General features: G+C 39.6%; 2 protein-coding genes across 2 annotated transcripts; one reads left to right on the top strand and one right to left on the bottom strand.

Annotated features, from left to right (window-relative positions):
* Positions 1-32: 32 nt before the first annotated feature.
* Positions 33-6,760, bottom strand: LOC144634986 (uncharacterized). The gene is made up of 7 exons (XM_078494037.1): positions 6,505-6,760; positions 4,914-5,433; positions 3,810-3,938; positions 3,278-3,388; positions 2,228-2,423; positions 1,266-1,542; positions 33-527 (listed from the first exon to the last, which is right to left on the bottom strand). Exons 2-7 carry the CDS (start codon positions 5,419-5,421, stop codon positions 351-353), a joined length of 1,398 nt encoding a protein of 465 aa, XP_078350163.1. The 5' UTR covers positions 5,422-5,433; positions 6,505-6,760; the 3' UTR covers positions 33-350.
* A 2,912-nt stretch (positions 6,761-9,672) lies between these two features.
* On the top strand, positions 9,673-10,968 carry LOC144634996 (uncharacterized). Its single transcript, XM_078494053.1, has one exon. The coding sequence runs from the start codon at positions 9,679-9,681 to the stop codon at positions 10,966-10,968; it is 1,290 nt and encodes a 429-aa protein (XP_078350179.1). The 5' UTR covers positions 9,673-9,678.
* The last annotated feature ends 12,216 nt before the right edge of the window (positions 10,969-23,184 follow it).

Genomic DNA, 23,184 nt, shown 5'->3' with positions numbered 1-23,184 from the left:
ATTTTTGTTTAATAACACATCTCTTCCAAAAATTAACAAAAAAATGCAGTTGATGAATACCCTGTTTACAATGCAAGTTGTATTCGTTTGCCGTCTTGTAGAGGGTTGGAGGAGGGTCGGGGGGGGGGGGGTGTTGGAGGAATTTGAGGGCTGAAATTAGAGGGCATGCTTAAGAGATTTTTCGCTATAGTTGCATAGGTGTTGGACTTGCAGAACTATAATGTTTTTAACCTTTCCTAAAACGTCGTCGAAAACGATGAATCAGCAGTTATAAACGCAATGTTTGAAACTGTCGAGCCCTGTTTTACAGTCAAGTATTATTGGCCATTAGAATGGCAACGCGACAGAGGTTACGTGGTAAAGTATCTCTCCAGGGCGTCCTCTGCCGGGTAGAACACAGAGTGTGGATAATGAATGTCGTCAATAGTGCCTTGGGGGTATGCCGCACTGATTTGATACACGTCCAGCACAGGGATACCAGCTTCACACATTTTCTTCAATGCATAGGCGTTGAACAATTTGATTCTCTGCAAAGAAAAAAAAAACAGTAAGCATGAAGTTGAGAGTCTAGCGTTTGGTAAAGGAGAAGAGGGGAAAAAGAAGAAAAGGGAGGGGATTTTGCCGAGCTCGGCGCCGGTTGCATGTTTTGCCCCCCCCCCCCCCCTTGTCACCCGTTGCATGGTTGCCGCACTTGACACCGATTGCAGTTTTTCCCGCTCTCTGCACCGGTTGCATATTTCCCGCGCTTGACACCGGTTGCATGTTTTTCTGCGCTCAACACCGGTTGCATGTCTCCCGCGCTAGGCGCCGCGCCGGTTGCAGGTTTTCCCGCTCTTTGTGTCAGTTGTGTGTTTCCCGAGCTTGACACCGGTTGCGTTTTTTTCGCGCTTTTTTTCCTCTTTTCCCCTTACCGTCCTTTCCCCGCTGGCACCGCGCCGGTTGCAATTTTTCCCGCTCTTTGTGACAGTTACATGTTTCCCGCACTTGACACCGGTTGCATGTTTTCTCGCGCTTAGCACCGGTCGCATGGTTCCCGCGCTTGGCACCGCGCCGGTTGCAGTTCTTCCCGCTCTTTTATTTGTGCCAGTTGTGTTTTTTTCTGAGCTTGGCACCGGTTTCGTGTTTTCCCGCGCTTGGTACCGGTTCTGTAGCTTTGTATCGAGTCCCGATTGGTTCATTTTGTTTTGTCTCGTGTTCCCTAAATGAAATTATAACTAGCTTTACTAGTTATACTAGTTTTTACTAACTTTACCAGTTTTCATTACCTGTTCAGTGTGAAAGCGTCGGGAACAACCAGTGTACAACTCGGTCTGTTTGCCGAGGGAGGGTATTGTCTTCCATACCACCTTTCCTCGGTAATTATCCCTTAAAAGTCGAACAAAACCTTTGATGATCTTCTGATAATTTCTAAAGCTTGTGCTCTTTAACAGGTGAACCCCAGCGTTTAGCACCAAAGCGCTGTCTTGGTCCATTAAAGGCTGAGTCACGACTTGTCGGAGCTCTTCCAATATTCGTGTTATGTTAATATCATTACCTCCGTGACTGCAAACAAAAACACCAACAACCGATCGAGTCATTAAAAGGACTGTATCACGGGTTTTAGCTAAATTTAGGCATGGGAAAATGACCATCAAATTCAGTTGAATATAAAAATAACCTTGTAAAACAGTGAAGGAACATTTCAATAACAGACCAAATACAAAAGAACGTACGGATGCCCAAAAGTGACGAAGATTTAAACGGAGTGCGATATGGGTTACAGAAATACTATTAGTCTGAACAGTTTTCGGAGTAAATCTTGTTTGCTTTTAACTTTAAATTATAACGCCCGGGAGACAAATTTGGTTTCATTGAAGCTATGGTTTTGTCATTTAGATCCATGCAAGTATAATAGACAAAATTCGGCTAACGCGTGTACAGTTGTTGCCAAATTCAGACCAGTGAAGTTCCTTTGAGGTTACAATGTGCAAGTCACACGTAACTGAGCGCATGGAGTATGACGACGATTCTCCCAAAGGATCTCTTCTATGGGTGGCAACAACGATGTAACACGTTAGCCATTTTTATTCCTTTGCAAACATTAGGTTCATAGCGAGTACAGTATTTGGCAAAACTAAATAAAATAAACTTCACTCAGCCGTGACACAGTCCCTTTAGTTCCTAATGAACTTAAAGGAAATTTAGATATTTTTTTTTTAAAAAAGGCAGTTAATAATAATTCTAATACCTGAGGTCAATCTCGTTTGAGATCACCGCATCTAACCAGTAGACCCACACATCAGTGTGATAACACGCCCTGAATACACGAGTGCATAGCTGCCGTCCTTGAAGAGATTCGAAGAACCGTCGATTGTGCGAGTCGCCGTAAATCCAAAGGACACCAGACCCCTGCCTATGGCCTGACCGCGGGTAACTGTAATCATCTGTGAAAGACATTGATTTAACATTCGACTTGAAAAATTCCATACTGATGACATAGCTCTACAGAGATCAATGTAGCGTCTCTGATTGGTTGTTACTTGCGCGCCAAAAATTCAAAACCGAGCAACAACCAATCAGAGACGCTACACGGATTTCTGTAGATCTACGTCATCTGTAGACGTTGTTTATCAGGACCGTAACTAGCTAAGAGGCGAGCCTCACTCTCGTCTTCAGAGTTGTGGAACCCAAAATTTAAGTGCACGAAAATATACTTGTTTATTGGGAAGAAAATAATTACCAGAACGTTGAAAACAAGATTTATTTTTTTCTTCTCAAGAAAGGTATACCTAAACGTATGAAAACTGTTAAAAACAGTAGTCATCACCCGAGATTCGACGGAGTAGTTCTCCAAATTTCCTGGAGGGCATGCCCCAGAAAAAAGAACCTGCCCTTCTAGCAAGATTTTGCCTCCGACTGTGCTAAAGGTCTGGTTACGGCCCTGTTTATTCAGAATAAAAAAACCAAGAACGTTTTAAAAAAAGGTTTATGTTTTTTCTCAAGGATAGGAGATACACTAATGGGCTATTAAAATCCTTAGAATGGAACACTTCTCTCATCCACGCACAGCTCTCACATGGGTACCAGAAGGCAAGATTAAACGGGGTCGACTGAGAGAAACTTAAAGGAGAACTGTTGAAAGAAAACTCAAGGCTAGAGGTCTAAAAACCTGGACAGAGGAAGCGACGGCAGCGGAAAATAGATCAGTTTGGAAACGGAGGGCTCGCAGCCTAATTCTTCACGTCAAGAAAACGGACAAGTAATAATGACAAGAAAATGAAATAGTACTCTGACTTACTAGATTTATACTGCAGCCAGTTGTTATTGACCCATCTCCCAAAACCATCCCAGAGCAAGTTACATCCTTCGTTACACCACTGGGTACTTGTGTTAAATAAAGAATCTAAATCTGGAGAAAATCATAGTCATAGAACACCATGTAAACACTTATTCATCCACAATTTTAACAAATAAAGCCATTTCCAGCAATACTGCACTCGTTTGATTTTAGTAAACTTGGCCAAAGGCCTCGTCAGCTAAAGGTCAGGAGATATTCTGCGCAATTTCGCAAGGTATTAATTGCTAGGCCAATTTTTTACAAATGAACTGACAGAGCTGAATCGTACTCTTGTATAGAAAATGCCATGTCAGGGGAACCAAATTGGAAACAAATTAAGAAGTTACGTTTGGTACGTCACTTCAAAGAAGACGCACAGCTTTCAGGCACCACTACTGAAGGAAATGTTGAATTCATTTATTATTTATTCCAAACCATGCTCAGCTGTCCAAGCTGTTAGTGCACAGGAATACTCGATATGACTCTCACTTACATTGAGCGTCCTGTGGAACTGTAGGTGGAACTTTTATTGTAAAATATGCACCATAATACAATGGTCTGTCAATATAGTCATCTGATGTTGTTAACGTTCCTGGGCTTTGAAACGATCCGTGGCGACAGCCTAGGAAAACGACACAGAAAGTAATTAGAAAACAAAACTTTTATATAAGTTTTTTGTCGCCATTAGTTATGCACAAGTGAACAGTAACTTCTTCCAAGTGCAAAATTCAAGCACGGTTAAATAATAAACATGAAAATTGACCATGCAGTAGGACGCTCACTACTGCCACTCCCACATCTACGTCGAGGCTCCCGGTATCTGGGAGGCCATGGGTTCGATTCCCATCGGGGACCAACTTTTCCCCTCGTGAATATGAACATTTCATTTTATTGTTTGCACGCTTAATAAGGGACCGTTCTTTTTTTATGGGGTAGGGGGGGGGCTGGTGGGATTTGATAGATAGTCACTGTTATATATATGGCCCCCCCTTCTCCCGAAATTTTACCTGGCCCCCCCTCGAAATCCAATTTTTTTCGATGACCCCCCCCCCCCCAAAAAAAAAGAAAACAATTATGAAGTAAAATTAAAATATATCGAGCCTTGTGACTAAGAATGTATCACTGTACAAAAACCACATCCCCAAATAGCTGGCATTGCCTAACTTTGCGGATGCCGTCTGTTAGTTGTGTTGACTGTATTTGTACAATATTGGGGATTTATGCGTTTGGTACATAACAAGTAGGGGGGTCCGGGGCTTGCTCCCCGGTTTTCAGACTCGAATCCATTTTGGCTTCTTGAGACTTTTTTACTCTGCCTCTTTAACACTAATGTGACCCCTTAAGACATATTTTTTTGGCTGGCCCCCCCTTTGAGCGAATTTTTTTGGATGACCCCCCCGTCAATCCCACCAGCCCCTCCTACCTCATAAAAATGAACTGTCCCTAAGCTTGTTACTAGTAAAAGTCGAGGGAAAACTGTATAACTAATTAAAACTTCCCAGATAGTCCTACATAAAATCGCGAAGACGATATGAACAATTTCTATGTTGACATCATTTCATTAGATGGACTTGACAATTTTGGCACACGATCTCACCTTTCCTAAACCAATCAGGTGGTGGATTTTTAAGCCCGTGACATAACGTGTAGTCCAATACAATATGCAGCGAATAGGTCCCAGGCTCCATGGGAAGAAACACGGCCTGATAAGTCCCATTTTCCATGTCGTGTACGGTTGCTGTAAGATCCGCCCGGCCGTTCACTCTCACGCGCCACGCATCTCCGCCAAACGTCTTTGTGTGATTCAAAACTGTCACTGACTGAATATAAACCTTACTGAAATGTCCCGCGGGATTGATTTCCGCGCCTGATATATAACTCAGGTTCGGGTGGGTCTTGAAGTCGTCAGACCATACCTCGAATGCCCAATGTCGCGCGTAGCTTGGGCACGAGTGTGTGTACGTTTGCCAATCTGTTCGCAGCATGCGCTCTCGGCACCAGTTCTTCTCAAACTGTTGGTAGGTGTCTTGTCCCAATGTCGAGTTTCCGTACAAGTAGAAAACCAAGGACAGTAATAGTGTTGTTTGCTTTGGAGAAAGGGCCATACTAGTAGCTTGCTGTCATTAGAAAAGAAACAACATTAAGATCAGTTTCAGGGCCAAGTTGTTAAAATGATAGATAACGAGGAAGCCACGCTGTCAGAAGAACTTAGAACTTGTACACGCGACCGATTGCTGGCAAGATGGGAAAAGTTTCTTCACACTGGCTGGCTTTGTATTTCTTTTGCTATTTTTAACTTTGCTGGCTCTAAGTTAAAGTGTAGCCGACATAGTGGGATAATTTTTCTCTGAAACAGTCGTTGCATACTCCTGCGCTATCCACTGGATAGTGATTATATTGGATAGCGTTATGCATCCTTTGGTTAATGGTGGGCCCGATGTTTTTTATTTTCACTTTATCCCTTTTTGACGGTATGTAGTTAGCAAATAATCTAAACCAAATCCCTCGGTTGGGCCTAAACTCAGACCCTTCCCTGGCGACGCTAAAAGTCAACCAGTCAGCTTGCAACCAGTTGATCTTATCAAGTTTGTGTCCAGTTTACACTATTGTGTTGCAGAACGTATACAGTTTCCACAATAAGCACGCAATTGTTAAAAACATTGACACCTACTTAAACAGATTATTTCTGTTCATACACAGAACCGCGGCCGGACGTCTTTCACACAGTTACTGCTAGCTAGCAACAAGTTTTTGAAAAATTTCTAGCGGTGTCATCTGAATTACTGTAACGAGTCAACCAAATATTTTAAGACTTATAAGCAAACGGTTTCCCTTTAGACTTCCTTCATAACCTTCTACACTCCGTAAATTTCAGAGTGTAGTCAAGAATATACAGTATTATTGCTTTCTCGTGTTTTGTGTGGTGTACGTAATAAAACGAGTAAATGAACCTAGAGCTGAGCGAATGCGGGTACAAACACGTGACATTGAGTAGTTCCTCAAAGTAAACGTTAAAAAAGAAATAACTCATGATCAGAAACCGTTGGAAAATAATTTACCAGTAAACTTTTTCGTAAACATTGTCTTACAGAACTCGTTAATACGTCTTCCAACGAAAATTTAAAGAGCGTAGTATTTAAAATTAGGAAATAATTTACAATAAGCGACAAACTAAAAAGAAAGCCTACCTTTTTACCATGACGTCATTGCTTCTGATGCTTTTTGAAGACAAAACACAAATATCCCTTCAAATCAAATCGGGAAATAAAGCAATAATAAACGATAACAACTGTAACAATTGTCACATGTAAATTAGTTGTAGTGGGACGCCATTTTAAATTTGCTGGTCCCTGGCCTTTGTCTGGTTGACCACCCGCAGCCTCGTAGCCATTTTCACTTCACTTCCGGATTTTGAAAAGGCGAAAACGAATGGACCTGATCCCATTCTCGTCCCCATAGCCCTTTCGTTTCTCTTAGCCGGCTGGGCCTTGGCACGGAAATTAAGGCTCTGGGGCCGTGACAGGATTTCCAGTCCTAGATTCTAGGACTTTCGGTCTTCATTTATGCAGTCACTATGAATCAAAAGAATGTATGAGAGAGTCGTTACGTTTTTGCTTCCGTTTAGGATCTTTTTCTGACGCAATCAAAAAATTTCGAATTAATTCAAAATCCTACGTCCCAGCCCTTGTCTCGTCTGGCCTAGCCGGCAAGAGAACGAAGGGCTTGGGGACGAGGATGAGCTGATCCGCAACAATCCACTCGTCCCTGGCCAGAGCTCGCGCGTTTTCTATTGACAGCAATTGTAAAAGAATCGCGGCCTCTGGGAATGAGATGCTAACAGATTTCATGCGCCTGGCTCTATCTAACTCCACTCAGAAGAGCAAAAACAACATGCGAAAACAGTACAATTGGGAACGAGGTTGCAATTGTCACACGATACTTGTACTGCAGGAAACAGATTTATCAGATGCCGGTCAGTTGCTGCCCTCTTAGTTCTCCTGAGCAGGCGCAACGCATAACTCAGTTGAAAGTTTAAGGGCTTTCCACAAGTTGCTCGAAATTATTCGAAAAGTTGCTCGACATTTCTGAAAAAGGTGCTCAAAAATTGCTCCAAAAACCCAAAAGGCTGCTTTTAATTAAAAAGGTTGCTCGAAAGTTGCCCCCCAAAAATCCAAAACGCTGCTTTTTATCAAGAAAATTTCTCCAAATATGTGCTAATTTCCCTTTGAATGTAAGATTTCCAAGCAGTTTCATGCAATTTCACTGCAACAGAAGTAACTAAATACCGTATTTACTCGAATAAGCGCCGCGGCGCTTATTAAATTTTTCACGCCTCAAGTGCGGCGCTTATTCGAGGGCGGCGCTTATTTGAGGGCGGCGCTTATTTAAAATTTGTGACGCCATAAAGAATCTAATCTTTTACAGTAATTGAAAATAGCGTCCTTTGATTGTCAGTCTTCGTCTCTTGCTGAAGAAAGAAGTAGCGCTAGCTGTCTTGGCAAAGTTCACGGCCTTCACAACATTTACAGAGCTGCGTATTGCAAGAATGTTGGATAGAAGAACTAATGGACGAGCTGTAAAACATAAACATTGAACTGCAAAACATTGGTTTTGAAAAAAATGTCCAAGTTTGCTTTAGAGTTGCTTTGTAGTGCTGTTACTAGTTTAACGGAATTTCTCAAATGAGCGTCACATCGGGACTGCGGCGCTTATTCGGGGGCGGCGCTTATTATCTTTTTTGTCCCAAATGCGGCGCTTATTCGAGGGCGGCGCTTATTCGGGGGCGGCGCTTATTCGAGTAAATACGGTAACATTTTAAGGCAAAAATTTCTTGCACTACAAGGATTTCTTTCACTGAGCAAAATCGTGACGATATCGATGACGTCATGTTTGGTGACTAATTTTGTGATGTTTTAAAAGTCGAAACCTCTTCGGATGTTCCACGAAAATCTTTGGCAAACTTCGTTAATCCTCGGAAACGTTCATATGGCCTTCGGACAACACTCGGACAATCTTCGGAGTTCTCCGGTCTAGAAAGAAAGAAAAAAACAGTTGCTTAAAGGGTAAAAAGTTCCTTGAAATATGAAAAGTTGTCAAAAAAATGCCGAGCAACTTTTGGAAAGCCCTAGAAAGTTTGGCGTTCGGAAAAAATATTCAGTGATAATAAAACTCTTATTAGATATTTAAGTGTGTATAGTATCAGTATTAATGTTTACGTACTTGTTTTTTGTATTTTGACTTGTCCTACGGGCTTGCCGAAATACTACAAGTCTCGTAAAATTATACACGGGCGGTACTATACGCTCAATAAAATGTCTAATAAGATACGCTTATGTGAGATCAATATTAGAAACCATTTTCCAAAAACTGCAAAAAGGAATATTTTAAAAATATCCAGTCTTATCCTATGGTCTTATCCAATCAATTAACTTTTCGCATGGATAATAGCACACAATGTGAAAGTGTAGTGTGACATTCCTTGAAACGGCGCAAGGTGAGGTTACGTGCAGTTTGAGATACACTTCCGGTCGTTCCCAGATTAATTAATTTAAAACCCGAAAACTTATTATGAGGCTATTTCTAGTATGACATACATCTAGCACTCGAAGTGATTGAAATCTGTTGTATTTTTCAATTTTTAGATTTATAGAGCCAAAACTGTTTTATGCTCCCAAAAAGGAAAAATTGAGAAAAATCGCAAATAATTTGTCGAACAAAAGTTAATTTCCATCTCAATAGAAATTTAAAGGATTTTTGAACAGTATCATCAACTACATTCGCCAAAGGTCACTGGACGAACAATCTGACATAAGAAAATGGCCACTAAATTGGGACTGAAATATAAATATAAAACGGCCCTTGTGAAACAGTAAAGGAACATTTTGATATCACAGTTAAAACAAAAGAAGGAACGGATGGACAAATATTGAAGAAGATTGAAACAAATTGCGATATGGATTTTTTTAAAAATAATGTTAGGCTGAGAAACTTTTCAAAATTAGCCTCGATGGTTTGTGACTTTAAATTATAACGTCCGAGAGACATATTTGTTTGTAAGGAGGCTATGGGCTTACCATTTAGATCCATCAAAGTAATTTATTTTCGCTAACATGAAGTTTTATCGCGAGTTTTTGGCAAAACTTCAAAACTGCCGTGACGTGATGTTTTGCATGCAGTGTGCTACGTTACCCTGCGAGCAGAGTTCCCTTCCTAGAAAAGTCGGGAAGTGGGCCCTTCCTTTTTTTTTTATTTTTCTAGGAAGAACGAAGGGAACTGTGCACGCAGGATACGGTAGTGCTACACTATAAAATGGAAAACGACACAACGAAGTAATACTAGGAATCGACTGTTACACATAAAAGATGAAGACAGCACAACCCACAGAAACAGATCCTTTGTTGGGACAAATGAGCCGAGTTACAAATTACACAGGCTTAAGATTGGAAATTGAAGAAATGACAAATCCCATACAGTGGTCAGAGGAGTTTTCTGACAAATGTTATGATCTGTCTGAACAGGAAATTACTTTTGGCACAAAGCAAGACGAACTCGACGAAAGATGTCAAAGATCGAATGGATTTTGGGGCAGAATCTGCACAAAACTGAGGTTTGTCCTTTTTGATTTCCTTTCTTGTTTACTAGCAGTTGCTTTTCTTGGTTATTGGTTGCCAAAGAAGAGAAGATCAGTATGGCTACTGACTTTCATACCAGTATTCCTTTTATTGTTCGGCTTAGGAGCGCATTTGTACTTCGCCATGTCTTCAAGTCATCATAGCTTTCACATGGGAACCAAAATGCTGTTCACAGCTATGTGGATAAGCGGAGTTGCGTCGTACAGTCTAGCTCTCTATTACCTCCGATATCAATCACAAGAATGGATGAAAGATTTGAACAAAAATCAACACCGAGCCATCAATGTAGCTCTGTTTACTGGTGTACTTCTTGTGTCGTGGGTGTTTGTTGGAGATGTGTACTTTCAAGTGATCTTTGACTTGGTCAACATTAAAGAAACCCTTGTACAAAACTGCCAATCTGTGGCGTGCAACGCCGTTTTCTATACTCTTCAGGTATCAGTTTACTGGGGTCTGTATTCCTCTGTTGTAGTTTGCTGTGTGTTTTTCTCGCTGTGCCTTGTCATGACAAATGACCTTTCCAAAGGATATGCGCGCATAGCTAAGTGCACTGGGGACGTACGAGACGCTTTAATAATGCACAAACAAGTGCGTGAACAAATAGCAGAGCGGGTCAACAGCATCCGAGTTTTGTTTGTAATTCACATGATATTCTACGTTGTGGTGTTGTTAGCGAACATTTTTGAGTGGTGGGAAGCGGCGAGCCAGCTTCACTTTGCCTATGAATACATGGCTCAGATCTCTGGAACGCTGGTCGTAGCGTACAAGTTTTTCTTTCCGTTCCTTTCAGCCAGTTACGTGACCTGGCACGAGTCGACTCTCGTGCAAGACTTGAACGACAAGTTGGATTTCCTGCCCGGAGAAACGTTTTATTCGCGGCAAGACTTAGAAGTGTTCCTTGTACAGAGTAAAAGACGCGGTTATGGATTTCGTCTTTTCAAGATACAAATAACAATAACAATTGCTGTATTTTCTTTGCTCGGGTCAGGATTTGGACTCGTACATAATTTAAAAGGTTAAATTAACTACGTATCCCGTGCTGTGACATTTCCAACCCGTTATTACAAATGAATTTACCTCATTCGCATAATTTTACCTTGCCACAATAGTTTAAACAGTTTTCGTTTGCCGAGATGACTTTTTTGGTTTGCCGAGATGACTTTCAGCCCAGTAAAACATGAGCCCGGTTAGCTGGGCTGGCCCGGTTTGCCGAGATGACTTTCAGCCCGGTTTTAGCATGAATGATCAGAGCACGAATGATCCTAATCGCCTTTTTCCGGCAAATTGGTGGTTAATGTTTTTGCACTTATGCAGCTGAATGGGCTACTTTACCTCTACATCCTATTTAGAAGGAGGGGCATTGATTTTTTTCGTCGGATATTGTGCTCGGAAGAGAAATTCAATGCTGTGCCGTTTAGCCGGGCTGGCGCGGTAAACGCGATTACATGGTAATTTCCATCCCGGCTAGCCGGGGTCCCGGCATCGCGATACCGGGATCTCGGCTAACCGGGCTGGCCCGGTTGTCATGTAATCGCGAAGATGATTTTTGTTACGTTTAACAGACGTGCCGAGATCTCGGCAAACCGAGCCAGCCCTGCTCATGTAATCAGGAAGTTTTTGGTTTTGTTTCCCTTCATTGTTTTTGTCGAGGTTCCGGTTCTGCGAGTAAAATACAAACAGACGTGTTTTGCTTACTACCAAATGAAGAAAAGATAAATTCTGATGGTATGATGAATAAACAAAAACGAGGGTTCAATTTCTGATGTTTTTCTTTGTGTTATATCATTTCCCTTTCTGGAAATTTAAGAGTGATTTTTGGGGGTTAATATTTGAACCAGAGGTATTTTTGAGGGTTTGTTGGAAGCCAAAGGGGTCCATTTGATCCGATCCCCGTCATTTGAATCCGGATTACTCCCACCCACGGAAACAAAGACAAGAACAGGCTACAATCCTAGACAAAAATCCATGGGACACTTAAAGAAATAGTGCTCAGTGACCATTCCCTTTGCATTAAGACTTCATTGTTTAGTTTTCCGAGCCCCCCTTTCCCCCCAAAACAATGTTGAGATATTGTCCCACGGTATGATGGATAGAAACCAACATTGAATTGGGGGGGGGGGGAGGGGGAGGTCAATACAATGTCAATTTTTCGTCGAAGTGGTTAAGTGTCCCAGGACTTTTGTCTAGGATTGTAGGTGGCATCAATCTCAGTAGAAAACTGCGTATTGACAAGTGTGTTCTTTGTACACTTCGGTTTTTTATAGATATAAGAAACATTTTTTATAAGAACGTCGAGGATAAGAAAGGCCAAAATTTAAGACTATCCTAAAAATACCGTACCCAAGGCTTAAATCTGGGCAAAAACTAAAGTTTTTTTTCTTTTTGTTGTAAACGACTAATATATGTACTGCAGCAGAGGTCCATAATACAGATTTTGTACAATGAATCAACCTTCGATTCATTCAGATCCAACACGTAACAACTACTGTTCTCATCCGTAAGTGAATTGAACATGCACATATCGTTTTGAAGTTAAGTTTTCGCTGGACCAACTTATTTAAAAAAATTGTAAAAAAAAAATAGATAGGAACATTTCTCCAGGCTCAAATCGTCGAAAAAATGAGAACGCTCAGCCTCGGCTGAAAAATTCTTATCATAAAAAAAAATAGTGTATGGCTGAAGGGTGGGCGGTTGCAAAACGAGAGGCAAATGACAATACGAGGATTGATAGCAAAATCCCAGTATTTTAATGAATACAGAATATGCGACAAAAGGAGCAACTAAAACCAGTTAAACCTAAGAAAATAACACATTGGTTTTGGCTTGTGCTTTCTTTTGATTTGTCGTGTTTTTTTTTATTTTTTTTTATTTTGGAAACCCAGTTAACTGGAACTCGTTCTTGTTATATTACTTCTATCATCAGTTAATCTGTGACTTTATTCCGAATCATCACTAGTTGAAAAATTGATATTAACTTTAATATTTTTCTACGTATTTGAGTTTATTTTTGGCAATATGAGACTCAAAAAGTCGTAGACCGATGCGTAAGGACAAGATAACCGGGAGTTATTAACAGAAAAACCGCACTGTAATTGGCTGAAAGATGCTATTCTATTTGTAGAAACATGAAAATAAAACGATTTCTATAAAGAGCTAGACAGACGTTAAGGTATTTCCAAAGAAACCCAAAATGCACCTTTCAAGTCTCCAGCAGGCAGGTTTTCCTGGATTTAGAGTTAAAATAAGCTTTAATCTACATGGTGGTATTTCAACACCAGGGCAGAAAATCGTAATTTTTAGTGCTTCATGCAGCACTTTCTTATACGATTCTTTTGGACCTGGAGTAAAACTTAGGCTGAATCCACGTGTTGGCGTTTTTCCACCAAAACGCAAACTGTACTTTTCAAGTCTCAAACAGGCAGGTTTTGAAGGATCTGGAGTAAAAATAAGCTTTAATCTACGTGGTGTATTTTAACACAAGGGCCCAAAATCGTCATTTTCAGTGCTTAATGTAGCACGTTCTTCTTCGAATATTTGGATCTAGAGTAAACATTAGGCTGAATCCACGTGTTGGCATTTTTCCAGAAAGACCCAAACTGTACGTTTTATGTCTCAAACAGGCAGGTTTTGAAGGATCTGCAGTTAAAATAAACTTAATCTATCTGGTGGTATTTTAACACAGTGGCCCAAAATCGTCATTGTAAGTGCCTAACTTTCATTTTAAGTGCCTAACTTTCATTTTAAGTGATTAACTTTCTTTTTCTAATCTTTTGGACCTAGAAAGAACATTAGTATGAATCCACGTGTTGGCATTTTTTCAAAAAGACCCAAACTGTAGGCTTCAGGTCTCAAAAAGGCAGGTTTTTAAGGAACTGGAGTTAAAAAAAGCTTCAACCTACGTGGTGTATTTTAACAAAAGGGCCCAAAATCGTCATTTTCAGTGCTTAATGTAGCACGTTCTTCTTCGAATATTTGGATCTGGAGTAAACATTAGTCTGAATCCACGTGTTGGCATTTTTCCAGAAAGACCCAAACTGTACGTTTTATGTCTCAAACAGGCAGGTTTTGAAGGATCTAAAGTTAAAATAAGCTTTAATATACCTGGTGATATTTTAACACAATGGCCCAAAATTGTCATTTTCAGTGCCTAGTGTACCACTTTCTTTTTCTAATCTTTTGGATCTAGAAAGAACATTAGTCTGAATCCACGTGTTGGCATTTTCCAAAAAGATTCAACATGTACATTTCAGGTCTCAAACAGGCAGGTTTTAAAGGATCTGGAGTTAAAATAGGCTTTAATTTATTTGGTGGTAATTCAACACTAAGGCCCAAAATCAGCATTTTCAGTGCCTAATGTAGCACTTTCTTTTTCTAATCTTTTGGACCTAGAAAGAACATTAGACTGAATCCACGTGTTGGTTTTTTTTTTTTCAAAATGACCAAAACTATACATTTTAGGTTTTAGGTCTCACACAGGCAGGTTTTGATGGATCTGGAGTTAAAATAAGCTTTAATCTACCTGGTGGTAATTCAACACAAAGGCCCAAAATCATCATTTTCAGTGCCTAATGTACCACTTTCTTTTTCGATTCTTTTGGACCTGGAGTGAACATTTGGCTGAATCCATGTGTTGGCATTTTTCCAAAACGACCCAAAATGTACACTACAGTTCTCATGCCAAACAGGCAGATTTTGCTGGATCTGGAGTAAAAAAAGGTTTAACCTACGTGGTGGTAGTTTAACACAAAGGCCCCAAATCGTCATTTTCATTGCCTAATGTAGCACTTTCTTTTTCTATTATTTTGGCCTAGAAAGAACATTAGGCCGAATCCACGTGTTGGCATTTTTCCAAAACGACCTCACAGTAAACTGTACGTTTCAAATCTCAAAAAGGCAGGTTTTAAAAGATCTGGACTTAAAATAAGCTTTAATTTACGTGGTGGTATTTTAACACAATGGCCCAAAATCGTCATTTTCATTGCTTAATGTAGCACGTTCTTTTTCGAATCTTTTGGATCTAGAAAGAACATTAGTCTGAATCCACGTGTTGGCATTTTCCCCAAAAGACCCAAACTGTACTTTTTATGTCTCAAAGAGACAGGTTTTGAAGGATCTGGAGTTAAAATAAACTTTAATATACCTGGTGGTATTTTAACACAAGGGCCCAAAATCGTCATTATCAGTGACTCATGTAGCACTTTCTTTCCCGATTCTTTTGGAGCTGTAGTGACCATTAGGTTGAATCCATGTTTTGGCATCCTTCCAAAAATAAACACTCTGTACATTTTAAGACTTAAAACAGTCAGGTTTAACTGGATCTGGAGTAAAAACAAAGTTCAATCTACATAGTGGTATTTCAACACAAGGGCCAAAATCGTTATTTTCAGTGCCTCATGTAGCACTTTGTTATTCGATTCTTTTTGACCTGGATTGAATATTAGGCTGAATCCACGTGTTGGCATGTTTTTAAAAGGACCCAAACTGTACCTTTTAAGTATCAAACAGGCATGTTTTGCTGGATTGGAGTGAAAATTAGCTTTAATCTACGTGGTGATATTTTTAACAAGGGCCCAAAATCGTGGCTCATAGAGCACTTTCTTTTTGAATTTTTTGGACCTGGAGGGAACATTAGGCTGAATCCACTTGTTAGCATTTTTTTCAAAAAACTTAAACGTACGTTTCAAGTCTCAAACAGGCAGCTTTTACTGGATCTGGAGTGAAAATAAGCTTCAGTTTACGTGGTGGTATTTCAACACATTGTTCTTCGTTTCCCCTGAAACACATTATGTGGCAACGCGTGACAAGTGAGTCCAAAGTACGGAACGTTATACAGTTTACTGGTTATTTAGCAGTTTATTTTTGTTGGCTCTTTGACCTGGCGTCATTTAGATTTGGCCACATTTATGTGTATAAGTTCATTGTTTTTATTGGCCGATAAATGTTTGTTTTGGTATCGCCCAAAATTAATTCATTTTTCCAACATGAATGATCTTGGACGCACGAGCGTTGACTTTCAGCGAAAAAGTGGTGAAGTAGTTAAATTGAAAAAAAAAAAGTTTTTTTTAGTTATACAGTGGAACCTCGGTTTAACGAAGTACCAAGGGACTGGGGAAATTTGTTCGTTATATCGAGGGTTCGTTATATCGAAAACCTCGATATAACGAATTCGCGGAAAAACAACCAAAATGTTCGTTATATCGAGGTATAGTTAATCAATTTTTAACAATTTTACGCTGCACTACGAACCCAGCATTTTTGGATATTGACGATTTCTGAAAATAACATTTATAAGATATATGAGCTTATGTACTTGAACTTGTTCTCTTGTTACAGGATTAAAAGATTTTCATCTTTGTTGGTCTGTTCCACATTCATCTTTTGTCGCGTGTTGACATTTTTTCGTTATATCGAGGTCTATTATACGTTGGGGTCTCTGGATTGTGTTCGTTATAACGAGGATTTCGTTATATCGAGGTTCGTTGTATCGAGGTCTTGTTCCATAATTTGACTGTAACTTTGGACGGGCTGAAAAAAAACGTTCGTTAAACCGAGGACTTCGTTATATAGAGGTTCGTTAAATCGAGGTTCCACTGTACCAAAACATGGCATCTTCCGTCACTCAGCCAAGGTGCTAAGTTATTTGATTTTCTGCGTTGAGAATCGGTCCGCAAATAATATCAAGATCTTTTAATCTTGTCTTATTTTCTGGGTTCTTGTTATACAGTCGAAGCTCTCATAAGCGGACACCCTCGGGACGCGAAAAAAGTGTCCGCAACTGGAGCTGGCCGCTTACGAGAATGGTTCTTGTATAAGCGGCCACTAGAGGTGTAGGGGATAGATGGCCGCTTACGGGAGCTTGCCCAGCTAACATAATGGTAATATGCATGTTAGTGGTGTTTAACCGGACGTGGATGACGACAAAACAAACACTGAAATATGGTACTGTAATTAAAGTAAAATCATTGTGACGAACGGCGATGTGAAGTTGATTGATTAATACAAGATACAGAGGTTTTTAATATGATTTTCTTTGCGGTGTCCGCTTACGGGAGCTTAAAAACAAAGAAAAAGTCTAAGTCGTTATCTCGGAAAGTGTTCGCGGCCGCTTACGGGAATGTCCGCTTACGAGAATGTAAAGATACAGAGTTTGTATGGGAGTAAAAACGGGGTTTCTAACAAGGTGGCCGTAAGTAGAGCTGTCCGCTTACGAGAGTGTCCGTTAAGAGAGCTTCGACTGTAGTTCCTAGTAGTTCTCAAATTGGATGTGTTTTTAGGTTTTTCTTTTTTATTTGGTTTTTATGTTTATATTATATATTTCTGTTCCTTTGCCCCAGCTGGGATATGGACAGGTTTATTTTATTAACGCAATCCATTATTACGATCTTGCCATTGTGATCTAAAATATGTTATTTTGCAAGAATATTGTAAATCATGTAAAAAAATCATGTAAATTATGTAAACAGATAATCATCAGATTTATAGAGAAGCAAAATTTATAAAATGTGAGACGATATATCGGAATTATAATGATATCGACCAGAATAAGCGATCGAATTTCCAATTCTGAATCTTAAGCCCAATGTTTTGCTAGTGTGTGAAAGAGTTTAACTTGTAATGAGGATAGTGGGAGGACCCAAGGACCCAAAATTGTCATTTTCAGTGCCAAATGTAGCATTTTCTTTTTTCGATTCTTTTGGACCTAGAAAGAACATAAGGCTGAATCCACGTGTTGGCATTTTTCCTAAAAGACCCAAACTGTACGTTTCAAGTCTCAAACAGGCAGGTTTTGTTGGATCTGAAGTGAAAATAAGCTTTAATCTACGTGGTGGACTTTCAACACAAGGACCCAAAATCGTCATTTTCAGTGCCCCAGCATGTAGCACTTTGTTATTCGATTCTTTTGGACCTGGAGTGAACATTAGGCTAAAACCACGTGTTGGCTTTTTTCCAAAAAGACCCAAACTGTACGTTTCAAGTCTCAAACAGGTGGGTTTTGATGGATCTGGAGTTAAAATAAGCTTTAATCTACCTGGTGGTATTTCAACAAAGGACCCAAAATCCTTATTTTCGTTTTCTCATGTATCGCTATATTCTTCGATTCTTTTGGACCTGGAGTGAACATTAGGCTAAATCCACGTGTTGCCATTTTTCCAAAAAGACCCAAACTGTACGTTTCAAGTCTCAAACAGTTAGGTTTTGCTGGATCTGGAGTAAAAATAAGCTTTAATCTACGTTGTGGTATTTCAACACAAGGACCCCAAATCGTCATTTTTAGTGCCTCATGTAGCACTTTCTTATTCGATTCTTTTGGACCTGGAGTAAACATTAAGCTGAATCTACGTGTTGGCATTTTTACAAAAAAGACTTAAACTGTACGTTTCAGGTCTCAAACAGGAAGGTTTTGATGGATCTGGAGTTGATATAAACTTTAATCTACGTGGTGGTATTTCAACACAAGGACCCAAAATCGTCATTTTCAGTGCCTCATGTAGCACTTTCTTATTCGATTCTTTTGGACCTGGAGTAAACATTAGGCTGAATCTACCTGTTGGCATTTTTCCAAAAAGACCCAAACTGTACGTTTCAGGTCTCAAACAGGCAGCTTTTGCTGGATCTGGAGTCAAAATAAGCTTTAACCTACGTGGTGGTATTTCAAGACGATGGCCTAAAATCGTCATTTTCAGTTGCTAATGTAGCATTTTCTTTTTTCGATTCTTTTGGACCAGAAAGAACATAAGGCTGAATCCACGTGTTGGCATTTTTCCTAAAAGACCCAAACTGTACGTTTCAGGTCTCAAACAGGTAGGTTTTGTTGGATCTGAAGTGAAAATAAGCTTTAATCTACGTGGTGTTATTTCAACACAAGGACCCAAATCGTCATTTTTTGTGCTTAATGTCGCATTTTATTATTCGATTCTTTTGGACCTGGAGTGAACAATAGGCTGAATCCAGGTGTTGCCATTTTTCCAAAAAGATCCAAACTGAACGTTCCAAATCTCAAACAGGCAGGTTTTGCGGATTTAGAGTGAAAATAAGCTTTAATCTACATGGTTGTGGTATTTTTAACACAAGGGCCTTAAATCGTTATTTTCAGTGCTTCATGTTGCACTTTCGTATTCCATTCTTTCGGACCCAAACTGTACGTTTCAGGTCTCAAACTGGAAGGCTTTGATGAATCTGGGGTTAAAATGAGCTTTAATTTACGTGGTGGTATTTCAATACAAGGACCCCAAATCGGTTTTTTTCAGTGCCTAATGCAGCACTTCGTTAATTGATTCTTATGGATCTGGAGTAAACATTAGGCTGAATCCACGCTATGGCATTATTCCAAAAAGACCGAAACTGTACGTTTCAAGCCTCAGACGTGCAGGTTTTACTGGATCTGAAGTGAAAATAACGGCCTGAATCTACGTGGTGGAATTTCAACACAAGGGCCCATAATCGTCATTTTCAGTGCGTCATGTAGCAATTTTTTATTTGATTGTTTTTGACCTGGTGAGAACATTAGGCTGAATCCGTGTGTTGGTTCTTTTCTAAAGAGACCCAAACTTTACGTTTCAAGTCTCAAACAGGAAGGTTTTGATTGATCTGGATTGAAAATAGGGTTTAATCTACATGGTGGTATTTCAACACAAGAGCACAAAATCGTCATTTTCAGTGCCTCATGTAGCACTTTTTTATTCGATTCTTTTGGACCTGGAATGAAAATTAGGATGAATCCACGTTTTGGCATATTTTCAATAAGTCCCAGACTGTACGTTTCACGTCTCAAACAAGCAGCTTTTGCTGGATCTGGAGTGAAAATGGTGATAAATGGTGATATTTCAACACAAGGGCACAAAATCGTCATTTTCTGTGGCTTATGGAGCACTTTCGTTTTGATTTCTTTCGGACCTGGAGGGAACATTAGGCTGAATTCACGTGTTGGCATTTTTACCATAAGACTTGAACTTATGTACGTGGCGGTAATTCAACACTTTGTTCTTCTTGTCCCCTGAAACACGTTATGATGTTAAGTATGGAACGTGATACAGTGTACTGGTTATTTTTCAGTTTTTTTGCGTTGGCTCTTTGAACTGGCGTCATAAAGATTTAAAACACCGTGCTGATGAGTCCCAATAGAGTGAATTCGTGTAACCCGTTTTTGTGTGGACTTTAAAGTCTACACATTGTTGTGATGCAGTTTTTTCCGATTGGGGGGTCACTTTCCGTGATAACTCGGGTTAGTGCTTTCGGAAGTTTTCGACAGTGATCGGAGAATCCGAAGTTTCGGTGAGATGGGCAGCCAAGGCAGTAAACCCAGAAATTCGATCAGTATCGAAGCACTTTATTCTTGAATCTAGAAGCCTTTTTTGACACATCTTTCGAAGAGCGCGTGGTGGCTGGAAAATATACATCAAGGAAGAACTTCAAAGGCAGCGGTGGCGTAGATGAAAAGTGAAATAACAATCGCGACGGCTGAAATCTGCATATCTAATGAGCTGAACAACTACGGTCGTAGGTCACGTTTCTTTTTTTTTTTCACACTTTTGACTCACTTTCCGCAGTGTTTGTTTTTCTGTGCGGCTTGAGCATTTTTGATTCGCATATTAAAACGAATCAAATGTCTGGTTATTTATTTATTTCAGCTTTGCCACACACAATTAATGAATGCACAACGAGTTGTATCAAAACAAGTGCGCTGATCATGTTGTTTTACTTGTCTTGGACTCCGGGATATAATTCACCAGCTCCATTTCTCTCAAGTAGTATATTTAACAAAAGACCGATGTCGAATTTAGAACTAAACTAAAAAATTGTCATGAAAAGAATAAAAATAACATCGAACCGTAGAATATGCATACAGTGAACTCTCTCTAAGACGGACACCGTCGGGACCGGCCCCAACTGTCCGTCTTAGAGAGGTGTCCGCCTTATAGAGAGTCGAGGTAACGTGACACCAGAAATTTCGAGATGATAAAGCTTAACGGCTATGCACAGCGAATACACGTCTGTTTTAAGTCGCTTACTTTAGGAAAACCTTTAAAGTGGTACAAAAACAATATAAGAAATTCGACTCGTTCAGTTTGCTCATTACAAACGGTATTACTGTAAGTAGAAAACTACTTTTTTGGTACCCATACACTTACGCAGAGAAATAAGACGGTAAGTTGGTAAGTTTGGTATTTTAAAGGCGCTGACTTACTTTGCTATATGTCGATACCAAGTTTTGCAGTATCATTCACAAAAAAATCACTTTTTGTGCGTGTCCGTTGGCGGTTTCAAAGTGTCCGTTGTCCGTCTTAGAGAGGTGTCCGTCTTACAGAGAGTTTTGTTACAGTAAAATGACTGAAAAACGGCAGGGACCATCACCAGGTGTCCGTCTTATGGAGGTGTCCGTCTAATAGAGGTGTCCGTTAAGAGAGAGTTGACTGTATATCCAAACCGTGCGACAAAATAATTTAATTGTCGGTTCAAATAACGTCCATCGCCGCCTCTCAAAACACCGACTCCAAGTGAATATTTCGTGAACAGAAAAATATATTTCTCCGCCTTTCTACGCAAGCTACTAAGAAATTATTTGTGAAAGCTTATTGAAACGTTCTTATTCCAAAAAGGTTAAAACTCAACTCATTGAAAGAAAATAAGTTTTTCGATGAGTTGTTTACACAAGCTTTACACAAAAAGTAAGGGTTGTGTAAACAAGCGATGCGAGACAGTTCACGTGCTCCACGCAACATTTCTTTTTTTTAATGAAAATAGTATCCTATCTTGCTAGCGGTAAGGAAAGGCTTTTGGTCTAATAACTGCTGTTCTTGTAGGATTCTAGGTTTTTATTTGCATGAAAAAAAGGCATTTGTCGTGAACGATGTGACAAAGGGTCACGCCACGCTCATTCACATTACATGACATCCCAAGCGGCAATATGGTAACGTGTGTTTCTTGAAGCGTAGTACATAAGACAAGTAATAGTACACTTTGTTCTTCCAACAGTCTTGTAAAAAATAAATTGATTGATAACTTCTTTGTTTTTTCGCCTTGTATCTCGAATTACTCGATTCGAAACTTGAAGTTGTTGACTGCTACAGTAACTCATTGATTAATTCATAATGTCAACTTTTATTCAAATGAAAGTCCACACATGTTCGCATAGCGGACTCACTTTTACTGTTATTTATATGCTAATGGGCCGTGTAATATTTTAATGAGCTGTACAAGAAAACAGAAAATTGCAGACAAATCGTAAGTATTTGCATGTGGAAGTCAGGTTAAAATTCAAGCATTTACCAATATGTAAAAATTAAAACAGATAACGGGGCTTAAAAATTATCATGCCTTGAATTGTCTTGCGATTTTAGATAAACATATATTCAACATCGCGTAAAGAAAAACAAATTAAACTTGACTGTAACGCAATTCTGCGCGCGCAATCCAATGGGGAGCTTTAGCAAATCACGATGACAAACAACTTTTGTTTAGCAAACAAAAGGTTTAATGAGCAGGAAAATAGCTGTGCATGTGTTCTATTACTCCTTGGCAAATTTATTTCCCGTCTTCTGAAAAACAACAACGTGAAATGACTAAATCCTGCGTATTTTGAACCAGACCGCTAATTTTTCAATTTAGGTTGAACATGTTCTTGAAGTGCTGAAAGAAAGACACTTCCTGAATAACTATTAAAGTGATTTCTTTGAGGTTCTCTGACCACTCTTGTATTTTTTTATTGTACACAAACATTAGAATATTATACGACTCATTAACATATAAAAAACGGGTTACACGAATTCACTCTAATGTGGACAAAACAGCTGCCCACGGTTCCAGGCAACCCTACTTTATCGGTTCTAGTGGTGTTTCGCAAAGGCTATGTTTTTCACTTAGTATGATCTGCCTTGCAGTATTATTTGTTGTTACACATATGTACTCATTCTCGACCCCCGACCTACTCGTTTTATTTATTTATTTGATATATTTATTTCCACGTGTCCAAAAGAAACCGAGAGTAACGAGAACGATATGTACCTGATGGTCGAAATGAGAGTATTTTTAGATTCATATAGGCCATTTCCATTCCAGGTTGGAAGTTACAATTTTTGCATATAGATATTAACATTTTGGGAGGATGACTGGACGAATAGCATCCGCTGTAGCCTAAGATGGCGTGACCTTTTAAAGTCGAATTTAAATTAGTATCCGCTGTAGCCTAAGATGGCGTGACCTTTAAAAGTTGAATTTAAATTAGTTTGATATTAAATT

The sequence above is a fragment of the Oculina patagonica genome, chromosome 13 (assembly GCF_052425735.1).
Source record: "Oculina patagonica isolate OP01 chromosome 13, crgOcupat, whole genome shotgun sequence".
Taxonomy (NCBI): domain Eukaryota; kingdom Metazoa; phylum Cnidaria; class Anthozoa; order Scleractinia; family Oculinidae; genus Oculina; species Oculina patagonica.
This window is presented reverse-complemented; position numbering and strand designations above follow the sequence as displayed.